The sequence below is a fragment of the Anarrhichthys ocellatus genome, unplaced genomic scaffold (assembly GCF_004355925.1).
Source record: "Anarrhichthys ocellatus isolate YVR2014 unplaced genomic scaffold, GSC_Weel_1.0 scaffold11, whole genome shotgun sequence".
NCBI lineage: Eukaryota > Metazoa > Chordata > Actinopteri > Perciformes > Anarhichadidae > Anarrhichthys > Anarrhichthys ocellatus.
Window position 1 is genome coordinate 9,498,014 of NW_022280041.1, and position 27,570 is coordinate 9,525,583.

General features: G+C 43.3%; 1 protein-coding gene and 2 non-coding genes across 3 annotated transcripts in view; 1 reads left to right on the top strand and 2 right to left on the bottom strand.

Moving 5' to 3' along the window:
• Positions 1-14,639: 14,639 nt before the first annotated feature.
• On the bottom strand, positions 14,640-14,711 carry trnaa-cgc (transfer RNA alanine (anticodon CGC)). Its single transcript has one exon. It is a non-coding gene; the product is annotated as a tRNA-Ala (tRNA).
• An 852-nt stretch (positions 14,712-15,563) lies between these two features.
• On the bottom strand, positions 15,564-15,635 carry trnaa-cgc (transfer RNA alanine (anticodon CGC)). Its single transcript has one exon. It is a non-coding gene; the product is annotated as a tRNA-Ala (tRNA).
• A 3,638-nt stretch (positions 15,636-19,273) lies between these two features.
• The window catches only part of sema4f (sema domain, immunoglobulin domain (Ig), transmembrane domain (TM) and short cytoplasmic domain, (semaphorin) 4F), a 43,911-nt gene continuing 35,614 nt past the window's right edge, over positions 19,274-27,570 (top strand). The window contains exon 1 of the mRNA XM_031850730.1: positions 19,274-20,108. Coding sequence (XP_031706590.1) covers positions 20,018-20,108 — 91 coding nt within the window. The 5' untranslated portion in view covers positions 19,274-20,017. The remainder of the gene's footprint in view (positions 20,109-27,570) is intronic.

A 27,570-nucleotide genomic window follows, 5' to 3' on the forward strand; every position in this document is an offset into this window, starting at 1 on the left:
AAACCAACACAATCTCGGAGTATCCCTAAACCTTAAGATAGTAAAGCAGTATTTTCTTTCGATCACTGACATTTAAAAAGAATCCACGAATGCTCAGTCTCTGATGTTTGCTGCTCTTTGTAAAGTATATTCAGAGTAAGCTGACATGTTTTCTTTATTTCTTTATGTATGTTTGTGTCAAAGTCAACAGACGCATGAGATACAAATAGTCACATCTGCAGGGAGCCTTCATCCTCGCCATCTCCTTCGTTGTTCTGACGGTTTGTCAGCCACCACAGTCCCTGTTGACGAGCCCCGGATGAAGATCTTATTGATTGCCGATTGAAGCGGCGTTTACAGCGCTGCAGTTGAACAAACATTTCAATCACGCTGGTACATAATTAGTCTCAAGTGAAACGAGGCAACAGGTTGTCGGTGTGCACACAAATTCAGGAGACAGAAAGAAAAAGTGCACGCTCTGAACGACCAGGAGACGCCCGGTCGTATTCACTTCATCCACTGGACGCCTCAGTGTTGCCTCTGCAGTGCTTTACACAGTATTGGCCGCCCAGGAGCCCTGTTCAATTTCCCAATAGGTCATGTGCGCTAAAACACTTTGGTGCCAAGAATGATGCTCCTTTGTATCAGTCTGACAGCACAGTTATAGCAGGTATTCATTTATTCTCTGTTTTCTTTTCTATATTCAAGCATTTCTATGGAGTGAGTGGCTGATATTGATTCAATGCAACTTTACACATATTGTCAATACTTCCACTAGTTTGCCCCCCATCAGCTGGGACAGCTGGATCAGATGTGTATTGATTTCGGCAGCGTACAGACAGTGCTTGTATTGTGTGCAATCAGATGGCTCTCCAGCTTCATAATGTGCTCTTATACACTATTTATACTACACTCTTAGAGGAAAAATGGAGGCCGCCCTCTTAACAGCCAATGTCACTTCTTTGTTTTTGGAGAAATTAAACTGAAAATGATTGTTGAACTCTGAGAAGTTGCACCGTTCAGACCAGTGGCACAGAGTAGGGAAGTGACAACAAGGCTGTGTTCCATTTGCTTCAAAGTGTGTACTTCAATAAATGTAAGCAAGCGCTGGTTAGAACAGCAGTTCAGCTAAATTGACCTCACCTGTCTATTGTTGGTTTGTATACACAGTAAAATGCATGCACGCACACATGCATGCACACACTCTTGTACGCACACTTCCCTCCCTCTTCCACCCCACTAAATGTCAGAAAGCATCGATTGTGAGATTGAGAACAGGAGCCCACGGGCAATTTCAGGTTGTGTTTGTGTCTCAACAAAGATATATAAAAAACCTGACAGTGTATTCAAAGGTCAAAACTGAACACTAAAGGGGATCTCTGTGTGTGTGTGTGTGTGTGTGTGTGTGTGTGTGTGTGTGTGTGTGTGTGTGTGTGTATATATAGACGTATATGTGTGTGGCAGAGGAGGATGAAGACATTTTGAAAGCAAAAGAAAGTAGGGGAGAATAACTTTGTTTCAATGTAGAAAAATGACCAGAGACTGAAAAGAAAGTAATGATTTATCATAATAGTTATTGCCTAATAAAGATATTTACAGTTAGAAAAGGCAAAATGTTTCTCATGTTGTCAATCTGTCTTCCTGCAGGAGGAGCTGCTCGGTGTTGAATTTAATCTCAATCAATCTCCACAGGCACTAATCCTGCAGATTATAGACCCCTTGCTCCAGCACACACACAAATACACACACACACACACACACACACACACACACACACACACACACACACACCCACACACACACACACACACACTCACACACACACACACACACACACACACACACACACACAGCATCTTTATTATATGTGACAATCCCCTCTGAGCAATACTGCCCACTCAGCGTTTGCCCACATGACATCAGCTGAGACATGGACACATGTTAATGCACACATTCTCATTTGTGTGCAATATCCCCGCATAATCTATACGTGTATGCTTTCACTAATGCATGCGTGCCTACACGCACATACACATGTAGCCTTTCACCCACGAGCGACCTCGTTTAACATTGTTGCACAGATTGAGGCATCAGTGCACTCACCCTTACACAAATGCTAAATAAATGATTAAGGTGATTAAGTTTCCTGATTAAGTCTCATAAAACAAACAACTGAAATATGCTGACTTTCACCACATGTCAGAGGAATGATGGGGGGATTAAAGATGTACACATGTCTGTATGGGTTGTGTAATCACATGTCATCTGTAATTATATAGATACATGGGACACGTATAATCCCTCTGACCTGGTAAAGAGAGAGATAGACGAATGTAGTGAGAACCCCCGATTCAAACGAGCAGGATTAATGACGTCTTATTGAAATATATTTTACATAATGTAGATGGGATAAAGGTTTCTGACACATTTGGGTCTCTATGTTTTGCTGAATAAGTGAATGTTTTCCTCTTTTTCTGCATTTTGACGAAACAAATGTTTTACATATATTTGCAAACTACTGCAGTTTCTCTGAGGTCCATCACTTTTACAGCTCAACTCTTTAGGTCACCTTTTTATGTGTCAAAGTGGAACTCTCCTATGGTCACAACAGGAAGTTTCACAGCCAAATTAATTTGTTCGTTTTGGAGAAATAATTGGCTCTGGACGTTTGGTGTGGTAGGAGTAACTACCAACTCACTAGCCAGCCAGGATAATGCTAGTAAATTACAAAGTATTGCCTCAACTGTTTTGTTCCCAGTTGCACCCAAATTTGTTAGGGTTAGGGTTATTGTTGTGAAAAGTTACTAAAGAGGGCAAATGAAGCACTCCTCTAGCTAACAGCCAGTAGCATTAGACAATAAGTTTGTGCAGTGTATTCTATTTGTACCATCAACTCTTGACTCATAACTGTCTACAAGCTTTTTCTCCTTTGTGGAGCAGTTTATACTGCGACAGAGAAGGTGGAATAAAAGAGAACGGTGCAACACACTCAATAAGCTATGACAGCTTCCTCCAGCTCAAATACGTAGGTCAAATTTCGAACTAGCGAATCTACTAATAAAACACAGCATATATAGTTTCCACTTGTAAAGAACCAAACATAGAACCTTAACAAATGGTGCACAGTACTGACTGATGGAGGGAGACGGAAACACTGTACATGTCTATTCATTATAAATGAAGATGAAGATGAATGAGATGAAGATAGCAACAACAGTCTTGCACCGGCCCATCAATAACATTTCCACTGCTTGCTTTACTCTTCAGCTGATTATTGACTCGGTTCCGTTATTTGATGCAAACCTAGTTAAATATTAAAAGAGGCATAAAGATACAAATATTTCCGGATAACAGGATGAACCTCCACACAGTTTCATTTTCGAGGGGTGTTATATTCAGGTGGCCTCTGAGCATGTGGGTATGTATATACATGAGAGGGAGTAGCGATTATCATAATGGAGAACTGCCAGTACAGAGTGTGTGAGTGAGTGTGAGTGTGAGTGTGTGTGTGTGTGTGAGATGGAATGATGCCAATGAGTCTGGATGGTTCAGCATTAGCTTCAGATCAGAGCGTCATGTCATGATCCTTCTACAGCTCTATGTGTGTGTGTGTGTGTGTGTGTGTGTGCATGTATGTGTATTTTGGCGTAGTTAATGGCCACGATTCTCTGTTTCTCTCCGTCTCTCCTTCCCGACTCTGTTCATCATTCCTTCGTCAGCTTTCTACCCTGACCGGTCAGTCTCCTTATAAGCAGGTCACCAGCCACACACACAGACTGCTACCAACTCCACAAACCAGTCACGAGACGCCCGTTCGTCTCATCGCACCAAGGACATGTCAGTTAGCGTGTCCTCGTTTGTCATCGAGAGATAAAGTTGGCTGCAGCTGAAGCCATCTCATATTAGCATTATCCAGCCCCCTCTAAAGCCATTTGTAAGTTATACGTTGTTCTTACAGCATTGCATGTTATATTTGTTGATATATGTTGATATTTATAGCTATGATTTTCATTTTCTTTCTGCAATGTCTCCCGCTTAGTTCAGCAAATTAAAAATAGGAGCCGTACATTATTTGTTTGCTTTCACCTGCATGTGAACGAACCGCTGCAAACATGTAACATGATGAAAATATATTAGTTGTGACTATAAGGTAACCCAATGCGTCCATGGCATAGCCCATTGTTCAGACTGTATTTATCATGTGTGCCTCCTGGCTGCTATGGGTAGTTGCCATCTCTGTATGAATTTCAACAGCTTAATAGCCAAAATCTTTCACGTTTAACAAGCTTGTCTCAAAATGCAGTTTATTTTTCCCACTATACAAGCCAGTATAGCAAACAATTTACCAAAAGTTAGTTTTTTTGTCAGTCAGCCTGCATGTCTTTCTACATTATAAAAAACACGTCTGAGAGTTCTGAATGTAATTCTTTTGACTATGTGTGACTGACTGGGCACCATCTTGGCTCCAATGAGCAGCGGTGGACTGGAGCCAAGATGGCAGATGGCAGCTTGTCTGCAGGGTTTGGATTCCTACAGGCTTCTGATACAGCAAACACAGACAACCGGGTGGAGAAGGATGCTGATATTTATTGTGTCTCCTTGTTTCACTGTCTCAATCCATTTTTTTTTCTTGCGTTGGATCATCTTCTCCCTGATTCAGCGTCCTTTTTATTTTTTCCCACCCATTACATGTTGTCTTTTGTGTTTTCAGTTCCCATTTTTACTAAAAATAAGATGCTACCAGACAATATTATATAAAACAGAATAATAATAAAGCATTATGTAATCTCCCTCTTACTCCCCCTCTTCCCACTTTAGACTAAACATTTTGGTACAACAATAGAAATGTAAGCTTAATTGATTTCTAGAATTCCGGGATTGTGGCGCAATTAAACAACTTTTAAGTATAAGTTTGATGAGTTGCTACGCCAGATGAGACAGAAGAGGCTTGTTTGCATTCTCATTGCTGCACATTTTTACATTTGATATTACATTTTCCTGACGCTCTGATCCAGAGCATTTTGCAGTTGCTGCAGCAGAGAAAGCTTTAAATTCTTGTACTACAATCAGGCGCTGATATGAAACAAACGAGATGAAGGTCCAGGGCAAGAGATTAGATTAAAACTCTGCCGTGCATCTGAAAAATTCAATTATCTTCTGCCAAACAAATAGAAAGAAAATGGAGAAATGCTGAGCACAGAAATGGGAATTACATGTGTTTTTTGGGGGGTTTGGTGTAAGAGAGTAATTTAATTCGAAGGAGAATAATCTGCACCGGGAAAAAGTACATCTTTTTGTCCTCTCTTTCCTTTTTCATCCGTTCCCTCCACTCTTTTTCATAACCACTCCCACACCCATTGTCATTTCTCTCTCTTCCTCCCTTTATTCAGATTCCATCCCTTCCCTCCCAACCTCTCTCTCTCTCTCTCTCTTTCTCTCTCTCTCTCTCTCTCTCTCATCTCTCTGCATCCCTTTTCCATCTCGAGTTCTCTCCTGGAGCAACAGTATGTATACACCCGGTTGCCATGGCAACCGGAGGAGGCCACATGAGCGGGTGGGTGAACAAAAGACCCAGAGACCCTCATCCACAGAGAGAGAGAGAGAGAGAGAGAGAGAGAGAGAGAGAGAGAGAGAAAATCTGATTTCATTTTTAGGCGAGGGGGTTTGGTGTGTGTGTGTGTGTGTGTGGAGAATGAGGAGGTGGAGGAAGAGAAGAAGGGGGGGGGGATTGATAGGTAGGTGAGGTGAGTTCATAAATGAAAAAGAGAGAGAAAGAGTGAGAGAGTGAGAGAGAGAGGGGGGAGGGAGATGTGGTTAACAAAGCTACAAAAAATAGGAAAGCGTTTTTTGTGTTTAAAGACGAAAAGCCTAAAAGATGTGACCGTTCATAATGTAAAGCTGCAGCTGTCACACCACTATGGCCAGCGGTGCTGTCTCACAATTAGAGATCATTTCAGAATCACTTTAAGGTGCAGAAGATTGGATGTCATTCTAAAATGACTAATGGTCATTTTGAAGCCAATTTGTGTAAAGAAACAGCTATTCTTAGGAATATCTTTATGGTATTTCATTGCGATTCATTTACAATAATGAACTGCTGCTTTCTGGCTCCTAATTACTCATTCAGTATGTACAATAAGTACAGCCATGTGTACAGTGTGTAATATACAGTGGGAGCAGTCTGTGAGAGTTGAACCCACAATGTTTCTTTGAGCCATGAGCATGTTTAACTCTGTTAGCGCCTATGAGCAGTGGTGCCCAACCTGGGGGTGGAACCCTCTAACAAGTCGTAAGATATAACAGAGAGGTCATGAGATATATGAGATATATTTATTATATTACTTTGATGTTTGGTTTGATGTGATAATTTCAGTCATACAAAGGCCCTGTTTTTATAGAATATGAAATGATATATATAATTATTCATAGAATAAATCCTTCCTTTAATAGGCAAACTGCGAATGTAAAGAAAACAACTAAATATCTCTTGTAGCTCCTTTAATCAGCATCTTCAGCTGCGTTGCTTTGCTGGTAATTAAGTTGCCCTTGTTCATTCCGATCAAGGCAGTGGCGCAGACATTCATTCACTCTCACATATTAAGCTGTAACCTAGTAGTAATTAGAGGAGAAAAAAATACACTTGGGAAAATGTCAAGTTGATTTTCACTTCGAGCCTTCCTCTCATTATCTTTGCTCTTTTTCATTAGCGGCTTTTTAATTAGTTGTGGATTCTTTTCATGAAAAAGGTGCAGCAACAACGTTGTTACTGGGTTGATAGAATCAAGAAGTTTTCACTTTCGGGGTTTCATTTGACTTTTTTGGGACACCTCTCTCAATCATCTTTAAAAATGATGACCCCAAACGCTCCCAGTCCATTAACCTTTGAAGTCTATGATTAACAGTTGAGCTGGTGGCAAATGCGCTCCCATTTGACTAAGTAAACGTATGGAGCGCTGATCCTTTGCAGAATATACAGATAGACCCTTCAGGCACTGGTGGGGAAACCATATTCAATTATCCTGCCTATTAAAAACTGTCAGCAGTGTGTGTGTGTGTGTGTGTGTGTTAGCTGAAACAGGACAGCCTTATGCAAATATAATTGCGCCAATTAAATCACAGAGGGGGGCTCAGAAGGTTTCGTCTGGAAAGACTGGCAGCAGTTGCATGCGAAGGTTGGTGTGTGTGTATGTGTGTGTGCCAGTGGGTGTGCTGGTTATAGAGCTGGTTCTCCTGTGTGTGCATGCGTACATAAGTCAATGTGCACATGTGTGGGTGTTCTGGGAACACTGTTCTTCGCACCCTCCCCTCCATCCCCCACCACCAGCGCCCCCATCCCCCAAAGCCTGCTTCCATGTCTGTCTGTCTTCAGGGAGTTGAAGGAGCTCAAAGGAGAAGCTTGGGAGAGACTCCATGTTTGCAGGAGAGATGGAGGATGAGGACGTGGAGAAAAATGGGGAGTGCGTCGACGAAAAAGAGACTTGGTGAGCTAGGGAATCAGTTGCCACACACGTAATTTGAGAGATAATGACCTTTATCATTGATTAAATGATGCTGACTCTGCTTAAAGTGGCCTTTTGCCACCTTATTTTCAAAGAGTCTGAGGAACATCCTGAGCCGCACTTACACTTATCAGGTCAGACAAGGTCTCGTTCTACTGCCGCGGGTCAATATGTGTCTAATACCTGAGTGGATCTGCGCACACAGAATCATCTCTGATCACGCCGTATGTCATCCCAGCAGTGGGAGAAATATTAGCTCTCGCTAATAATGGTAAAAGCTTTTTACCATTTTTTGTCTTAGACAGTGGAGACAGCCAAGGAAGCGAATGACTGGCTAGACTGATGTAATATTTCTTGACATTCACTGGAGATTTTTCTGCATGTTTCTACCCTTTCCCCCTGAACAGATCGGTAGTCACTAGTTTTTGCCCAAGGGGTAACACCAGCAACCCCGTCTGTCAGGTTGAATTTACCCCCAAGGAACTACCTGTGCACTCAAAAGAAAAACGACAGAATTGTCTCTGACATTGTCTGAAACATCTCGTCAGTCTTGTTCTCCAGGGAGATAAAGTGTCATCACAATGCAGTAATGGCTATATATTGTATCGCAAACATTGTTGCCAAGCTTTCATCTCTGTGTGTTTTCCAGAATACGGTGACGCCGTCATACACTTGACTGCACTTTACAGAGTTGACAGTAGAAAAGCTGGCAGCTTTGAAACCAGGAAGATTAAATGTTCTTGTGATCATTGTGGGAGCAGGTAACTGAGACACAACAGACGGAGATGTGTGGAGTACTTCTCTCAAAAGCCTGTCGCTCATTTGTGGAGGCAGCAGGTTATTGAAGAGCACAAACTGCAGTCACATGTTGGTACTGTGTGTTGTAGCTGGTAGTTGGTGCTAAACGCAATCCCTTATATCGTAAACATCTTTCTGTGTCACTGCATTTATGCCGTTTGTTAGAAAGACGTGATACAGAAAAGACATCCAGCCAATTCAAATGTATTTTATTTCACCAGTCGGCTCACAATTTTGCGGGAAGCTGAATGTTTGTTGAACTGTTTAAATCCCACAATACACATGGTTCTCTGAAAGCTCTTTGCAGGAAGTCAATGGATAGATAGCAAATAGTCTACTGTATATTTTGCTGGTGTTCCATGCAGCATATCTGTATATTGTACATGCAAAGTTTAAAATCAGTAAGAATGAAAGTCTATACAGCCATGCTAGCGTCGCTGTGAGATGTATTTACAGTCATAACCATAGACTGTATGTAAGAAGTGTACATAGTTACCGTGACGTCACCTGTTAGTTTGTGAACTATGGTTTTGAAGCCTCACGTTTTGATGCTGCCGCCTTCTTGGTAAACATGCTTATTAATATTATTTACCATGTACTGTATAGGCTACCGTAGTATAGAGTGTTAGCATGCTAACATTACCTAATTAGTACAACCACGACTGATGGGAATGTGATAAGTTTTGCAGGTGTTTGGACATGCACCAAAATATTGGACGAATTGAAACTGACGGCGCTGGATGAAAAGGAATCACCAATGTTTTCACAATTCATCCTCTGGAGACCACGAATATCAATACGCCACGGCAATGCATCTGATATATTTGAGATATTTAAGTTTGGACCAAAGTTGTGGACATACCAACAGACGGACATTGCTCTTCCTGGACTCACAAAGCTGTCATGACTTAAAAACGTAGTCCATAATAACCCTGACTTGTTTTAATAAGTGAGACCATGAATGTCTTTTGGATCACACACCAGATTGCTCTCTCACTCTCATGCGCGCACACAGAAGGAGGAGAGTTAGCCAGAGTGAGACATGGGCTCTGAATGCCTCTCCTCATGAGGGATGAACCCTTTTTTCTTAAAAGGGACTTGCAGTTCAATAATATACCCTCGAATCTCGTACAGTATTTAAAGAACGCATGATTTATTTGCTGTACCCACTTTACCATACCTATTTTAGGTCCCTTCCTCTCCTGCTAGTCAGTCAGCAGATGTTTGGGAGGCACAGATGCCACTCTCTTCCTCCTCCCTCCACCCTCCTGTCCTCCTGTCACTCCTTCTCTGCTTTTTTAATTACCTCTGAATTTATTTTTCCTTGCCCTGGTCGCAAAAGCTTAAAATTAAGAAGCTGTTGTCATTTGAGCAGACGCCAAGCTGGATTCCCCCCCCCCCCCTGCTTCCCTCCACAAACCTGCTCTCTCTTGCTCTCCTGATGGAATTTATTAATCCATATTCATGTGCTGATTATTGAACCATGTCTATTATTAATAGACATGATATTTGTGGCTGTGTTTTCAGCCTAGCGTTGCATTTTTCACCCATCCAAGACTTTTCCCCTTTCTAGGGGCCTTACCACCAGCCAAGCACCAATTCACCTGCTTCTCCAGTGCTACTCCACCCCCGCTCCTTGCCCTGTCCTTCTACCTCTCCCGTCACTCTCAACCCCCATTCTTTACCTCCGTTATTTCATCTCGACCCCCTGTTTTCTGTTTGCTTAAGGAAAGGACTCGCAGGGACAAAAGAGAGAATGATGGAGATGACAACAGATGCTATAACCAAAGAATACGATGAATTGGCATTACATGAAAAAGTCACATTACTACACATTCATCTCGCCACCGTGTATCTGGTGAATGAAAATAATAAGTCGGAGGACAACTGGGGTCAGCTAACCCTGTTCAAGGCTACTAGAGCCAAAACCTAATGTGAATTTAATGTTATTTTACTGGATATTTTACATTCATGCACTAGGTGGGAAGTGCAAGGATTTTTAGTAAATGGTTTTGTGCAGGCACCCTTGAGCAAGGACAGTATGAACAGTTTTACTAAAAAGCAAAGATGCTGGGCTATGAACCCAGGACCTCATACATGCAAAGCATGCACTCTTCCACTGAGCTACATCAATGGTTGATAGTCACATAGGTTGATTGATCTATTTTATTTGGAAGAAGTGCAACGCTACGACAGATGTTTTTGATGAATGTCGTTATATGAAGCAGCCTTGAAACAGTTGGTATCTAAGTATTGACAAGGTTTCACAATTTGGAAGGGTTGCTTCTTTGCAAGACATCAAATAGCAAGTGAATATGCAGGGGACTGAATCCGGGACTTCATCCATGCAATGTTTAATAATTTAACATTTAGTTGAGGAAGCAGGAGGAGCGGTAGCAGCATTATCACATTTTCTCTACGTATTGGTTACTGCGGTGATCATGACGGATTCAAAACCACATTCAATTATGATCCACTTTGTTAAGATCCACATTGCTCTATATTGTCTGTTGTCCTTTTCAAAGTTGTATTAAAGCTGCTTTGTGGAGTTTTATTGGGACTACTAGTGGTCAAATACCCCACAGGCTACCTTTTACTTTTAAGTTAAAAGAAAAAATTCTATTACCGTACAAGTTTATCTACAGTACAGCATTCAACTCATTGAATAGTATAATCTTCAAGGGTTTTATGTTTTTCCTATTTTAATGAGTAATTAAGTATGTACATAACATAATTAAAGACTACTTTGCTGGAAAAACATGGTGGTTCTTAAATCATTAATTTGTGTAACTACACGTTCTGACATATGTTGAATATGTTACTTTAGTCGGGTTTCCATTTAAAGGAGACATTTAATACATTCAAAGGAGCTTGCATGTTATCGTAAATAGGACTCAAACAACATAGAGGAGCCTACCAAAACTTTCTGTCTCTTACTGTGACAGAAGTACTGTGTACTGTTAGTCACTTCATGATATTCATGTTTATGTTGTACAAGACAAACTTCATTCATTTTCTTCCCACAACTGTGGGTGTAAATAATATTTACAGTCGCGGACACCATTCTGACATATAGTCTTCAACACGTCAGACTGAGGGTTACCATATCTGCAGACAGCCACACATATGCACAGGGAATCATTTCATTAGTGATCTATAGTGCCGTGTAATCAACCTCTGATTCAACTGAATGAAATAATCTGTTTCTGCCATATAATTATAATCTCTTACCCTTTCAACACTGGCTGCTGTGTAATTACGCCAATGTGATCTGACTGCAATGTCGATTTTTTTTCTGTAAATGCGAGTACAAGGCTTACAATGTAGTCGTCTTCTCAATATGCTACTATACAGGACACAGGTTGACAGAACGCTGGGTCTTGGTATCAGACTCAGTGCTGAAGCTGGACTCGGTACAGTGTTACAGCTCTGACTCCAGTTCAGCCGGAGCTTTCATTCCCCTCAAACAATAAATGCTTTCACACTGAAAGACCTTGAACATTTTAAGCAAAGCAACTCTTTGCCTCTGAAATGGGAATATTCCACATCTGCCCGGGCCCACATTGCAGCTCAGTGATAAAGCAAACAGAGGCAACCGGAGCCAGAGTCAAACTCTGTGGTAGTGTGCGCTTTAAAGGGTTTACATTTCTCTGCTATCAGCCACCCACAGCAGCAGGAACTGTGCTTAAAATCAAGGTTCCTGCAATGAAAAACATCTTCTGTGAAATCTACCGTAGTGATGTAACTCATTCCTCCCCTAAAATTGACATTTATTCTTTCTGTGAAACACGTAGACCTTTCTGCCTGCTGCTAATGATGCCCAGTGCACCCACCCACCACACCTCTTTTTAATGACTAAGACCCCTCTTTTCCAGCTGGATGAGGGTCAAAACATGTTGTCAAGAACAGCTTAGCACGCGACCGACCTGTCTTATCCTTTATCAGGAAACAATGACCCTAATCGCCTCACATGCTGCAAATCTACAAGTAAACAAGCTTACCGCCTACCATCCTCAGCTCACCCGGACTAATAAAACACACACACACACGGGTAGAAAATGTACCATGCATGGATGCTTGATACCCTACCCAACATTTGAACAACACATTTTTGTTTGCGCTACTGCAAGTGCAGTGCTGCAATAGTGAGATAAAAATTTTTATGTATTTGGAGTCAACACTGAAATCCAACTGAGTCACGCGTTTTGCTTGTTCTTGGACCGCACTTCAAGCACCTGTGGAGTAGATGATCCACTATGTAAGCAGATGTACACCTTAATTCAAACATAGTACAAGCTGGTGTTTAAACCCGCTGCCTCTTCCTCTGCACCCCCACACTCACAATCCTGTTTTTCAGATTTGTACGCTGCCGATCACAGAGGGTTTTTTCACCCTCACTACTCTTGTATTAATGTCACAGTGAGCCGAGGAGCTTCACTTTGTACCAAGCACTTGTTTCTTCAATTAGATCTCAGTGGGGCGGAGGGGTACAATGTCGTACTCGCCCGAGGCTCTCTCCTACTCTCTGCCTCTCCACACAGCAAGAGTGGGTTAACAGGATTAAGGGGACATTTGCATTGGGATGAGTGGAACGCCGAGTATGTTGGCAGGGACTCCATCATGGTATGTAATCAGATATCAGCGAGAGAGAGAGAGAGAGCTCAACGTGTAGCGTATTTAGGTCAGATTTGAAAATTGCATACACTAATGCATACACAAATACACCCAGAGGATGTTAAGGACCAGAGGAGCAGACAGATAGATAGATCCCAGTCAAAGACATTGTTTAAAAGGGCGTTATGAGGCGGTGTCGGGGGTTGTGCATCTTGACATTGGATGTTGATCTAAGAAACTGAATCTGGATCATAAGAGAGTTGATGTTGGCATAATCTACTTAATCTGATTGAGGGCAGTGTCGTCTTCACAGGCTCAATAATTGATAGCACCATCTGCTGTGGAGTCAATCTAGAATCCCACACATAGGGCATTAGGTTAAAGCAATGCTGGGTAATTACGTTTTACCTTTATTTGCCACAAGGAGACTGATACTGAGTAGTTCAGTAGTTAAACGTTTCATCATGGTGAACACAGAATGTGCTTGTAGTTCTCTGGGTTTGTGGGTGTGTCTGCTGAGAGAACGTTCAGTGTTCGGGTTTGTGTGGTGATAATGTTTGCACTTGGAGTAGCAGACGCTGGAGCCATTAAGTGATCAATCGTCACACTTTAGGCTAGCTATTTCAACAGTCGTTTCCATTGCTCTGAGCTAACCATTTATCCAATCGTATCCATCTACTTTAACCATGTAGCCTATCCCTTTTGTTTATTATATCTATCCATCTATCCCCAAGGTTCAGCTAGCCATTTATCCATTACTCACAGGTGTCATAGCTGACTAAAAATCGAATTTCTTTTTTATAAAACGACTCGAGCTGCTCCACAATATTTCCACGCATCCCCTGGCAACTGCTGAAGTACCTCCCTGGTTGTGGATCTCTGCATTACATGATTAGACTTCGTGGTATTCAATTGGAGTGAGCAGGCATTATTGAATAGCAGAATGTGGGTCTTACGAAGCACTTCTTGGTTCTTCGAAAGGATGAGGCTAACGATTATATTTCAGCTCACACTGAAGAATGGCTACACCACCGACGTGCCATCTAATTATAGCTGAAACAATCCCCTTAATTAGACAGGGCTTTCTGATAGGATATGTGTGGGTTTGTGTGCATCCATGTGTTTGCTGTCTAGATTGTGCTCGTGTAAATAATTGATTTGTCAGCATTGTTTGAACATCTTTAATTCAGTGCACAGGGATGGATAGATAGCACACGCAGTTCTCCCCCATGACTGCACGAGAGAAGTGCCGGCAAACATGTGCTCATTTCTGACTGATCAAAAACACTATTGTTAACACTGAAAACATGCACGACACACTGCATGTGATGATAGGAGATGGTTTCGTGTCCTCTGCCAAGCATTGTGTCGCAACACCTCAGCAGGTGCAGCCACACGAGAAGCCTCTCAACGTGTCTCCATGTTTCTTGGAAGCATCAGTCATGTTGTGTTCATGTCACGTTGGAAAGAACAGGTTGACAGATTAGTGCAAATTAAGAATTTTGGATTTGAACCTATGAATTGAAATAAACCAGAGGGCAGATACCAGGGATTTTCTGGTCTTTCCTAATTACTTTACATCTAACATGACATGCATGAGACATACCTGTAATACAGCCAAATAGCTGAGATGGAACTTTCCAACTCATCCATCTACGAGGGAATGAACAGCTATCACTTTAAGGAGTGTGCTGTTTTTGTATTGGTTGATTGCAACGAGGGACTCATGCATCCATTGAAGGTAAGAAATGGAGATGTCGGGGATTGAACCCAAGACCTCATACATGCGAAGCATGCGCTCTACCACTGAGCTACATCCCCTCTCTGAGTGGCCATGTGTGTTGGGGTAAATCGATTGATGGATGGGTCAACAAAACATCCATCTCGAACACAATAGACAGCTGTAGATTTTCCGTATGTGTACTGGGTCAGACTAAATAAAGATGGAACACAGCATATATTTCTGCCTAATAAAACTGTTCACATTAAGAGTAAATATCCCTTTGGAATGATACAGTAGCCGCTCAAAACCTCCAGCGAACCATATCACAACATCTGAACATTACCTGTACCCAAACTGGGGCTAATAAAGTGAAGCAGAGAAAAGTTGGAGAGGTTTTTTTAGAGGCATGTTAAGGCGGAATCTCTAAAAATTGGCTATTTGGGTACCATCTGGGTCATTTGAAATTTGCTTGTGTCACTGTAAAACTCAGTCACTTACTTTAATTTCATTTACATGTCACGATAGGTGTCACCATTGGTGGAGGAGAGCTGACTGCGAATGAACCTCCATGCCATGCAAATGAACACCGACGCCTGGAATCAACTAGAAATGATCCAGAGACACTGGAGAAGCCATCAGCAACGTTCATATGCCCTCGAAAACAACGTGACAAAACAGCAAAGGTAAGACACAATTTATGGTTATAGCTGTATAAAGTGAAGTTGATTTGATCTCCTCTCTCCAAGTGTTGGTTGTGGAGTGATAAAAAATATACTGTGAATGAATCTGTGCAGTCTCAGCTTTTATAATGACATCGTTTGTGCTTGTAGCATGAAGTATATTGCTGGCAAGAAGAAGAAGAAGCTGTTTCTTATTGTTATTTGTTTGTCTAACTCTAAGAGTCTTCATCAAATAAGTGTTTCACCTCTAGCGCCTCCATACATAAGAGGTGGAGATGCTGGGGATTGAACCCAGGACCTCATACATGCGAAGCATGCGCTCTACCACTGAGCTACATCCCCAACTGTATCACTCCACAGTATTGTAAGATGGTCTCGGTGTCTTCACCTTCATAACAGATTCATTGATTCTATCTTATATCGTTCACTATATCAACCATCTAGTGGCAGGTTAACATGTCTGTGTATCTTGAGTAACCTGGACAAAAATACCCGCAATCATGTATCATTTGGGTGGCAGGAAACTAATCAAATGCTTTAACTTCAGTGTTGATCCAAATCTCCAGGTTTACCTGGGCTCAGCACAGCAAATCAGAGCCGCTGCCTGAATCACTTCCATCTCCGCCCTGCAATAAAACAGCAGAGTCCATTGTCCGGGGATTAGCGGAAAAGGTTGTGGGCAGTTTCTTCCATTTCCTCCTCAGCAGAGGTGAGGGATGGGGGGTAAATCAGTTGGCAACCAGCCAGCCTCGATACAAACACCAAGCAATGCATATCACACAGGGTGAGTATTAACCCCATTGCCTTGTCATTTTTCTTTAGTCAGACATTGTGGGTGAAATGCTCTCATTCTGCACAGGGTTTCTGCTCTATGATTTAACGTGGAGCCTTTGACTGACAGCTTGAGTGACATATTTAGACAGAGGGAGGTATAGGAGAAAATGTGGACAGATGCAGCCGGAGAGGTGGAAAGTGTGATAGAAAAAAGGGACCGGGAGGGGGGGGGGGCGAGAGAGGTGAGAGGGAATATGCATGGGTGAGAGAGATAGGGAGACAGAAAAGCAGGGTGCACTTCATATTGGGTTTAATTAGGGAAATGAAAGCTGTTAGCTATATGAGTGTTTCTGTGTGTGTGTGTGTACGTGTGTGTGAGAGAGTGCATGTGGCCCCTCTGCTCCTCGGGGCAGAAGTCCCCTGCCTTTTGTGACCCCCCCTTTCTTTCCCTCTCTCACACACACACACACACACACACACACACACACACACACACACACACTTACACTTACACAAGCTGTTACTGAATAAGCGGGAGAACAGAATTAAAAGCCATGGCTGCATTCATTACTTATCCAGTTGATAGATCAGTCACACATTTTAGAGATTTTATGCCACTTCACAAAAAAACATAATTTTCATCTTTTGAGCAAAGTCTGCCCTGATGTTCATGGACAAGGTCAACGTCAAATGTGTGTGTGTGTGTGTGTGTTTGCTGGGCCCAAAGCTGATCAAGAAGCAGCTGCTCGGTGATTCTGAGCCATATAATTACATTTTCTGGAGGTCGGTGGCTCGTGTGTCTCCCTCCATCTCTTTCCCATGTCTGATTTTCTTTTCTGTCATCCTCCTCACCCACAACAATCCCCCAATTTCAACCAGTGATCCCCAGCCATTAGTCACACACAAACTCACACATGCACGTATATAGAGTGCAAAACCTTTGGCCTGGCTGCATGCATTCGCTCAAAATTTGTAAAACAAAAAAAAAAATGTATACATGTGCACCCATGCATTGCAAACATGCAGACACACACACATGCTGTACAGTCAAAAAGACACATTTAAAGACAGGCACGCACACTGACACACAGATTAACAGAAGGAGTGCAGCATCACGCATTGGGGCATCCTTACATCGTGGTCTGAATATTAATGTGTGGGGACAGATAAGCAGCCGTGGCAATCCCTTTAAGGCCGTACTCCTCCCTGGTTAATTTATGCCTATCTGTATGCCCAATTTATGCAGATTTGGTGTTTCGGTCTGAACCAGTGTGGTTTGAAGGCTTCAATCAATCTGACTGTGACTGTGCATCTCGCTGTGTCTTTGTGTCTGCTTATAACGCCACCTAATTTACCGATACCTAGAAGACAACTGGTTAGAAGCCATGTTTTTCAGTGCATTGTGTTGTGTATTCACTTGTCCTCACCTGTCCAGCAGGGGCCAGCAGTCAAGCTTGACTTCAGCTCCAAAGAATTGGATGGATCCTGAATCAAATGTCAACGCCCTCATTATTTGCTCCAGATGCACTGGAGTCAGTCTAAAGAGACAGTGACCCATGTCTGGACCTCCACACTGACATTGATAAATATACTAGCCAGCCTAAAGTCAAGGGTGAAGGCAGGGTGGGGTTTTCCCCCAGCGCCCTGATCTCCAACTGCCACTATACTGATGAAGACGTTCATTGTGATACTGAGCGATGTTTACTCATTCAAAAGTCACTGGCCGCGTAAAGATGAGACGCTCGCAGTGTGAGCTTAATCGGGCTCGATTAGAGACGGCGCCACTCACTTCTTAGCTCCGTGTGGCTTTTCTTTATCATCGCTCCCTTTCCTCCGACCCCTGTCCTCCTCCTCATCCCCCCTCCTCGTCAACCAAAGCCTTTAATCCGTGCCCCTCTGTGACCCCTCCCTTTTGTCCCGGAGTCGGGGTACATGTCTGCACCCCCGCCCCGTGAAATTGGCCGGTCAGCACCGCCAGCCGTCCTGCTCTCCTCCTCAGAGAAAGAGCGATTTAGCGGGAGGCTGAGTGTTTCATTGCAGTTATGGCCGCTGTATAAATTAATCGAAATGTATTCGAATTACAACACAAGCTTGAGCAATTTCCAAACTAAGGATGCTGCTGTTTATTGATTTTCAAATAACTGTGTGTCATCACCACCTTAAATCACATTGCGTCATATTTTTTGAAGTACTGAAGAAGTAAATGTCAAGACAAATGAATAGCACATGACAGAACACAGCCTCTCTGTGGATTATTAGTGTGGTTGAGGCCTGCAGACCATTGACCTCACTGTTTAATTATCTTTACTTAAAACGCTCCGCCCCCGATCATGTCAGATGATTGACAGGTGGATTAAGGAAGCCAGACCACACGGAGCAGAGTTAAAAGGAGCAGAGAGAAGCGTCCTTGACAAATGTTCCTTCTTTAAACGGATATGTCCAGTGGGTAATGATTGAATAATGCTCTCCTGCACTTTGCATTCACACTGTCTCATAGAAAATTAGCTAACAGAGAGATTCAATAGTAAGTTTACCTTTTTATGCTTTTACTCCCCCTCACGTGGAGTTTCACTAAGTGTGAAGGGTCATCTAGTTCAGTCGAGGGAAAGCTTGAGGAAAGCATTAGCTGGCATTTGGTTGGTCCTATTCAGAATTAAGAGGATAAATCTAAATCTGATCTGCACTTTTTAACACAAACTTATAATATAAGGATATAAGGATCTCTTAATTATTTAAAAAAAAGAGGCTACAAAAAGTATTTGGAGAAAAAACAAAACTACTGGTTACAACCTTGCTTGTTTTCTATAAATCCCATTCTAAAAAGGGCACATCTCAGTTTGAATTCAGTATAAAGTGTTGCATGCATCCTCCAGGTTTTAGGACTTCTGCAATGACAGGTTTCACTTTTACCACGACAGGCTTTCATCTCATTGTATGACAGGGCAGACAGTTCCATAATAGGATAATAGTCTAGTGGACACAGTGAAACCTGTAATCACTCCCTGACCCCACTGCCTGTCATTTCCCACACATGAAATTAATCTGTAATTTTAAAGAACCTCATAAAAACAACAACTTCCGCTAACCAGGACGTTTGATATGAATCACTTGTGGCGTATCTTCCAAAAGAAAAATAGGTCCGCACCTGTCGGCCGTGACGTCACCCTCCTACCTGTTGTGTACCCTCGCGCTGCCTTTTTTTCCCGGAGGGCGGGGCGCGAGACGTTCGGCTCCTACTCAGTCAGCGCTCGAGCGTTGTAGCAGCACACATCCTCTAGCCCGGTCACTATCCGCCCTCCACAGCACCGTGAACCGTGCCAGCGCTCGAGCGACACAGCGCGCGGTCAGAATTTGGTTTCACTTCACGGACCTCAACGTGATTTTCCTGCTTTATTTTCCTCACATGCTTTTAAACTGAAGAAGAGCGGAGTTTTTTTTTCTACCAGCGGGACAAGCTCGGCGACACCGGGACACAGAGCGGGGATAAGAGCGAGGCTTCAGCTTATTATAACCCGGGACACTGGGCATTATTCCTGCACGAGAGGACGGTACTTTGGATTACTCTGACGCACAGTTGTGACTGGAATACACCACAAATATAACTACAACAACGTGCCATCTGGTTCTTAGCATGTCGCTTTTCATAAGTAGGTAATACAATACATGAGCGGATGCATGCATTAATGTGCGCTTTGTGCAGATTTTAGCTCCGGGAAGAGCGGTAACCTGTAGCAGAATAGCAGAATAAAACGTTTCAGGAAGCTTTTTTTTTTTTTTGAAATAACCCAAAACTTATCTGACATTGTCTTGGAGCGTGCTCTGCGCCTTTTTTTGAATTCGAAGAAACCTGCGAAGCCCAGACAGGATCAGGATGCATCACAGCTGAAACCACGAGTCCGGGACTTTGGTGTTGAAATCAGATCGGACGGACCTCCAGGAGCCGAATCACGATGAGTCCTGACGGTGCCATGTTGGCCCTGCTACCGACGCTGTGCCTGCTTTCCGGAGCCACCTGGGCAGCGACTCTGGGCGGGCTGGGAGGTGAGTGCGAAACAGACACTCACGAGGGCAATATTAGTGATGATCAAAGCTGAAGTGATATTTAAAAAAATAAAAGCTGATTGTTATTTGGGAGGGCTGTCTTCACTTGAATTTGAAAATGAAAAGATGTTTCAGCTGGCCTCATCATCAGTGATGATGATGATAACAGCTATCAAAACAATAACATGCCCGAGGCTGGTGCAACATCTGCAACTTCAGCATAGTTTGCAGTATATCCTTGTGCCATTCAAGCATATGCACAGCCGAACTATAAGCTCTAAAACATGCTGTGTGATTAGCTTTGCCAGTGTTTGGCGCAAAACTTAATTCAACGCAAAGGTAAACCCGCAGTGCCACGCAGTCAACCTGCGCGCTGCGCTGCTGTTACGCACTCGGGGCGCGGTGCCAAAGGGCTGCCTTCCGCCTTTATTGTGGCTTGATAAATGGTGACGCTGGCGAGGCAAGCAGGTGCCAGGCATGTCCTGCTCATCGCCAACAACAAGTGCATAGACTGGGCAGAAGCGCCGGGCTGTTGGATTCATCCAGACACGTATGGCTGTGCTCTCAACTTAAAGGGACAGTCCAGACAAATGCGCTTCCCGCTGGAGGGATTGATGCATGTTGGGAATTTATCTTTTCATTGCCCTGATCCAGAGAAAGCAGAGGTCAGGATCAGTGGCTCTGTAAGCTGGCAGTGATTCAGCGTCTTGCTCGGGGGGGGGGGGGGGGGGGGGGTAGTCCAGCAGACTAGACGCAGGGGCTTAAAAAACCCAAACAACTCTTAATTTTCTAGAAAAGTGGCTGTGTGCATCACATAGACGCCACACTGACGGTGAAAGAGAACCAGACACAGATTCGGATGGCTATAAGTCCCAGTGAAGACAAGCCCATCTCTCTAACAAGCTCCCCCTTTGTGTCGGGGTCAGCGGCACGGGCTCTCCAGCCTTCCTGTTTTCTGGAAACTGGCAGACAGTTAACATGAAAAACATAAAACAAGGGAGGACATCCAACAAAATGATGAGAACCATATGGGGCAGTAGTGAGACAGCTATTTTCTGACCCTTTGGAGATTAAATTGCAGCCTCTATGAGTGTATACGCATCTCTCCATTTGTCCACTTTTTGAATGTATTCTCTCTCTGTTTGCAGGTTAATAAATCTGTGCTGTTGTTCCCCCCCCCCCTCCTGTATGTTTTTCTTCTTTCATCCCCCTCTCTATATTCTCTGTCTGATTATTTGCTCGGGATCCTTTCTTTCCCTCCCTCTACCATGTGATGGTGTTTACACCCAGATGCAGCAAGGAGGAAAAGATTTAGAGGTTGCGTCACTGTGTGTCCATTGACCATTAGCCTGCACTCCAGTCACCTGACTGCATTAATGGGCTTTGCTCCACAGCTGCACTCTGCAGCAGAGCTTATTGTGCTTTTAACCCCTTTGTACTTTCAAACCTGTGATTGATCCACAGCTAAATTCTTACTTCAGACGGCCACTGCTGGTCCGGGGATTCAGGCTCATTCGCTGAATGAATGCAGTGTCTGTAAGTTAGCTGCCTGTCTCTGTGTGTCATTACGCAACTGTGGCCTGTGGCACGCTGGCCCCGCAACAAATACAGTCGCAACGAGTGCCAGCGAACAGCAATGAGAGGGCGACACTCCGATGTGATGCCCCACAGAGCATGCCTTTCGTGTTTTCACGAAACACTCGCAGAGAAAGAAACTCATCAAACATTTGTATTTCTTGTTTCGTCATTGTCTTTCTGTTGGAATGTTTTTGCCGCAGTTACATCAGATACCTCAACGGTTGCATGCTCGGTGCAAACGTGCCTGACTTTTTATCTTGATTGAAGTCCCAACAACATTGCATTCTGGCAGAGTTAAAAGTAGGTGACATCCTCATCAGGATGTGTGTGTGTGTGTGTCTGTATGTGTTTGCATGTGTGTTATGATTACTGAAGAGAGACTCTTATGTAAGACAGTGTTGTTATGAGCAACTGGTCAGGTGATGCTCGTGTGTGTGTGTGTGTGTGTGTGTGTGTGTGTGTGTGTGTGTGTAAAGCTTGGCTTTGCATGTAAAACAATATCCAAGCGACAACCTGTGAGTGTTGAAGCTAACGTACGCTGCCTCCAGATGCAGTCCTGCTCAAAACACGTCTACAACTAAATACGGGATTTACTGTTCCTTCTTATGGCATCATCCTCAGGACCAGACTTGGAGACAAAGTTAAGAAAGTCTTGTTTCAAGATGCCTTTTATCTTTTTAATTCATTTGGGTCCATATTATCCATCCGTCTCGCATCACAAAGATGTTCATTCCCCACTGCCACATCGCCGTCATGATACATCTGTATGTGTGGTGCTTGTAAGATGCAATATTGAATGGTTTGGTGGCTAATTAGGCTGATGTGGAATCGTTCCAACTCTCTGGTTAAGTGTTTGGGGGAAAGTCGTAAAACTGCTCGGCTGAAATTACCCGCTGCATAATGAAGTCACCATCAGAGTGTGGGCCTTTGGTTTAAAGACATCCCGAACAAGCCTAATTTATTCACATTTGTGTTTTTGCAAACAATTAGGCATTTGGCTTAGCAATCGCGAAACATATTTATCTTACTTATTTCTGTTCATTTTAAAATATCTAAGAGTGCTGAAATAATTTCTATAATGTGCATAGAAATGGAAATAATGAACACATGGCGCTGTATTTAAATACTAAACAAAACTCCACTTGACTTTATATCACATTTATATATATATATGTGTGTGTGTGTGTGTGTGTGTGTGTGTGTGAGTCTGTTGTGACGGGATCAGCTCCAGTCAGTTTCACTGGTCTAGCAGCCGTTTTTTAATGCTCCTCACATGAAAGTCATTAGGGTGTCGGCACACAGGGGAGGGCCTGGCTCCCAGCGGTGCACCCACTGCATGGATCAGGGTCTATTGACTGTGAGGGCGAGAGGGGCTCTGTCTAATTTGATTAGCTTGGTTACTCTGAAACTATGCAGGTATATAAGCATTATGTCCCTTATGAGGCCACCCAGTGTCCATCGACTGTACCACCTGCAGTTTGCCTGGCTTGCTCACCAAAACTATACTTTCTCTCTTTGTTTGCAGTCAACAGGAGCTTAAACGGAATCTCACTCCAGTAACTTTCAGTGATAGAAAGACTTATTTTAGTTTTTTCTGGTTTTGTGCCAACATTTGCTCTCGGCTAGCGGTGAACTATGTGTGGGTGGATGGGAGTCGCATCTAACAAAGACTAATCAAAGCAGGCTGAAGAACACAGTTATCGCCCTGATTTCACTACACACACTGTTGTGTCTGCTCTGAGCTTCTCGTGAATTTTACTTGACAGGTAATTCTGTTGCTTCACACTTCATACTATTATCCAAACAAGGAAGCAGCCAACTCTGATGATGAGAGATGAACATGAAGTGAAATGTCTTGTTTGCTCATCTACCGGTTCTACCTTTTGTGTCTGGACAAATTGTTTATTTCATAAAAATGTATACATTTTTCATGTTGCTGGAGATGGTCGCCCCACTTCCTCCCCCTTCACTTGGTCGATCATTTAGCCTTCAATGAAGTATGTGCCTTGTTTCCTGTTTAACATCATACACGTGACAAATGATGTGACCTTTGTGCATTAGATCTGAGATCCTGAATTGGCGCTTGATATCTTGGTTGGAAGTATGGTCAGGCTCATGATGTGCAAAATCCTCGTCCCTGCACACTTTCGCGTCAGAGAAAAGGCTGTGGGGATAGGACAGGAAACCACTGTAGAGAATGCTGTGAGAATAACGTGGACTACAGTACATTATGTGTTTGGCTACATTGTTGTCTCCCACCAGGGAATACAAAGTGGTTATCCAAAGACAAGAGAATTTCCCTCTTTCTCATCCCTGCATCCCATTCTCTCTTCTCTGTTCCTTCGTCATACTCATCCAGCGCTCATCGCTCTCTTCTTAAGTGTAGCTGATAGGACCTGGTGGAGTTGAGTGGTGCCATGGGAATGGAGAAAGACTTTGGAAAGGCTTTTGGCTCTTCCCTCAGTTTTGTCTGATAAGCCCTGGTTCTTTTTGCTGGCTGTAGAGTGAGTGCATAACGGAAAGCATTTCCATCTACATCTCTCTTTGGCTGTTAAAATACCTCAAGTGGTTTAGAAACTCCCACCATAGCTTGTCTGGTTATTCCCTGAGCCAAAACGTAGCTTCTCTCGGTCTTTCGCTACGTCTCAACAGTTCATTTTTTCAGTTTCTCATGTTTACTCTTCCTTCTCATTCCTCTGTTTTTGTCTTTTCGTTGATCTTCTGGAATCCATTTTTTTTTCGTTGGTCTCTGACCTTTGGCTTGGAGAGTAAGAGACTAAGCTAAGACTAAAGCTAAAGCCTCTAACAAATCAAGCTAGCGGCATGTTTTTTTTGTCAAGTTATGCATTCAAGAAAAGAGTGATTTTTAGTACAGCACGGTTAGTAACATACACTTTGTGAAAAAGTAAAGTCTGGCAAGAGGAATGGAGGAAGGGAATGAAAGAAGGATGAGAGGAGTCAATTCTGAGCTCTCATCGGCCTCCTACAGACAAATATATTTCTCTCTTTCTCCTTACGTTCGTCAGCAAAGTTCATTAGCTTCTCATGTGCTTTCACTGATAAAGCTCTCTCTATGAAGCCCCAACATTGTCTCTGATTGTGAACGCGGCATTAGCGCGGCACACGTACATAGCTGTTCATGCACTCTCCCACGTTGTTTGTGAATGGTCAGCCCACACAGGCACTCCTGTTACTGGAGCCCATCAGAGGAAAGGTCAAGCCGAGTCAGATGCCAAAGGCCACACACACACACACACACACACACACACACACACACACACACAAAGTCGAGGCAGGCAGATGCCCTTGGTTGCATTCCCAGGAGGATTTCATGATTGGGATTCTTGGTGGCTTTTTTTTACGCTCGGTCCTAATTCTCCAACTCTTGTTCCGATACGTCCGTCACCACTTAGCATGACCGCTGTGACCAGTCTAAACACAAGGCACTCAGAGGTCAACGACATGGTAGGATGTTGTAGGTGGGTTGGTGGAATTCTCCTTCATTCATTCATTCCTCCTTCCTGCCTTGTTCCCACTCCCTCGCTCATGAGAATCTTATGAATTGCGCTGTCAATGACGTGAAATACAGCTTTCTTAAAGGGTTTCTGGAGTTGAAGCCTTGTGAGTACGCGTTAGTCTTTCTGGCATTCAGTGTGTATCACCTACAGAGGGCTTTAGAAGAAAGGTTTGCAGGGCGCGGCTCAAGCATATATCATCAACTCATTGGGAGTCACTCCTGCTCTCAGCCCTCATCTCCTTCCTCTCTAGCCCATGGAAATCCCATCTGATAGAACGCAAGTGGAAACCAATTATAATGCACCAAGAATGCTTTTCAGCATGTAGAAGTAGAGGGTACACTTAAGCTGAAGAGGTTTTTTCTACCAACTAGTTCTATTTCATTTCAGGTTAAAGTGAAGCCTTTTTTTCAGTGTTTTAATTAAACCTGGACAGTCCCAGAGGCATTATTAATTGAAAAAACTTCCCGTCTTGTGATGAGATCTGGAGTGAATTACAGGACTCCTGTCTTAGAAACTGTTCAATATTGCTGACTGTCGCCTAGGACCATCGTCAGTCATATAAATCAGTATTGATTTTATTGTTCACCCACTCAAGGGGAAGTAGAGGAGAACAGGAAGGGGCAGACAGAAGGCTCTGACTAGTTAATGAGCGTGGAACACGGTTACATTTTGATGAAAAGAGCGCTGATAATAAAAAATCCAAACTGGTCTGATAAGCTTTGGGAAGTTAAACTTATTGTTATTGATATTGTGGAAAAACAGAGCCATCTCATTCCAGGACCAAACCAACCAGACCGATAGGAGGTGAGGGGCGTCACATGGTTTTAAGGCAAGGTCAGAGGTCACACAGGGTCACCTTGTCACTGACAGCATCCACTTAACCTGTTAGCTTTTTCAAGGACACACACACACACACACACTGCAGTCACAATGAGAAGATCCTCAGAGTTCCTAGCTGTTTACTCAGACTGATTGCAAGTCTGGAAGTCATCAATCGATTGCGTGTGTGTGTGTGTGTGCGCGTGTGTTTTCAGGGCCATTAATGGAAAGACTGGAATGTGAAGGCCCTCCATCTACCTCTCTTTAGCCCCGTTTCATCTTTTGTTATGAGACCTTACATTTGTAATACAGAAGTATGGGTTTAATTCAATTGTAGGGTGAGTTGTTCACATTTAAGACTAATACTGCAAGTGTGTGTTGCTCTTTGTGCAGGATCTCGCAGCATTAAAAGGGAGGGGAAGGAAGGAAAAACACACACACACTCACATAGCTCTCTTTTTCTCTCTCCTCTCGTGAGTAGAATACTATACTTCCTTTGGCCCTTTCCTCCTAGACGCACACACAAACAAACACACACTTACCACACTTCTTTTTGGCCATTGATCTCCACACCCCAGCTGTCTCTCTGCCTGCAGCGCCCACAAACAAATAGAAAGCTACAAGAGCCGTATTGTTGATGTCTCAGTGTCTGTGTCAGAAGAGGATTTTTAAAAGCTGGACACCTCATTTTGGGATGGAATTCGTCACAGAAGCGCTGCACCGGCAGCAGCGAGCAGAAGTCAGCTTATTCCGTATTTGTGCCTGTTGCCGTTTTTTTACTCTGGGTGACAGTTGGGAGCTGGAAGAAGCCACCGTGAGAAGACTGCTGAGTTCGAGTGCAGGGGAAAATGTCTTGTAAATCCCAGTTTTACCGCTTTTTAAAAATTATAAGCAGAGTGTGTGAAGCACAGGCCAGTACATCTAGCTTTGTTTATACTTGCTATTACTAGGATCAGTTAACACAAAATGCTTTCTCTACCCTCCATATCCTTATAGATGCTATTAGCCAGGTCATAACAGAGTAAGTACACCGGACACACAGATGATGATTACACACAGTCAACTGCTCTGTAATTTCACCTTTCATCAGAACTGCACCATCAGGTTGAACCGGCTTACAGCTGTAAGCACAACACACTTTGGCTCAACCGGTTTCCACAGAGGGAAAACAAATGCAGATGGTAATTATTGAATTTACAGTTCAATGAAGCTGGGAAAGTAAGAGTGTTTCTTACAAACACCACAGGGTGTTTGGTGTGTCGGGCAGAGCAACTTACCCGTCCTGCTATGATCAAGGTAAAACACCTGGTCGTAAAGGCTGCATAGCGACTCTAGTCTGGAACACACACACTCAAACTCTCTCACACACACACACACACACACACACACACACACACACACACACACATACACACACTAGTCTTCAAAGAGAAGCTCAGTCATAGATCTTCTAAATGAAATTAATGAACTGATAAGGCCGTCTGAGGCGCGCGCGCGCGTGTGTGTGTGTGTGTGTGTGTGTGTGTGTGTGTGTGTGTGTGTGTGTG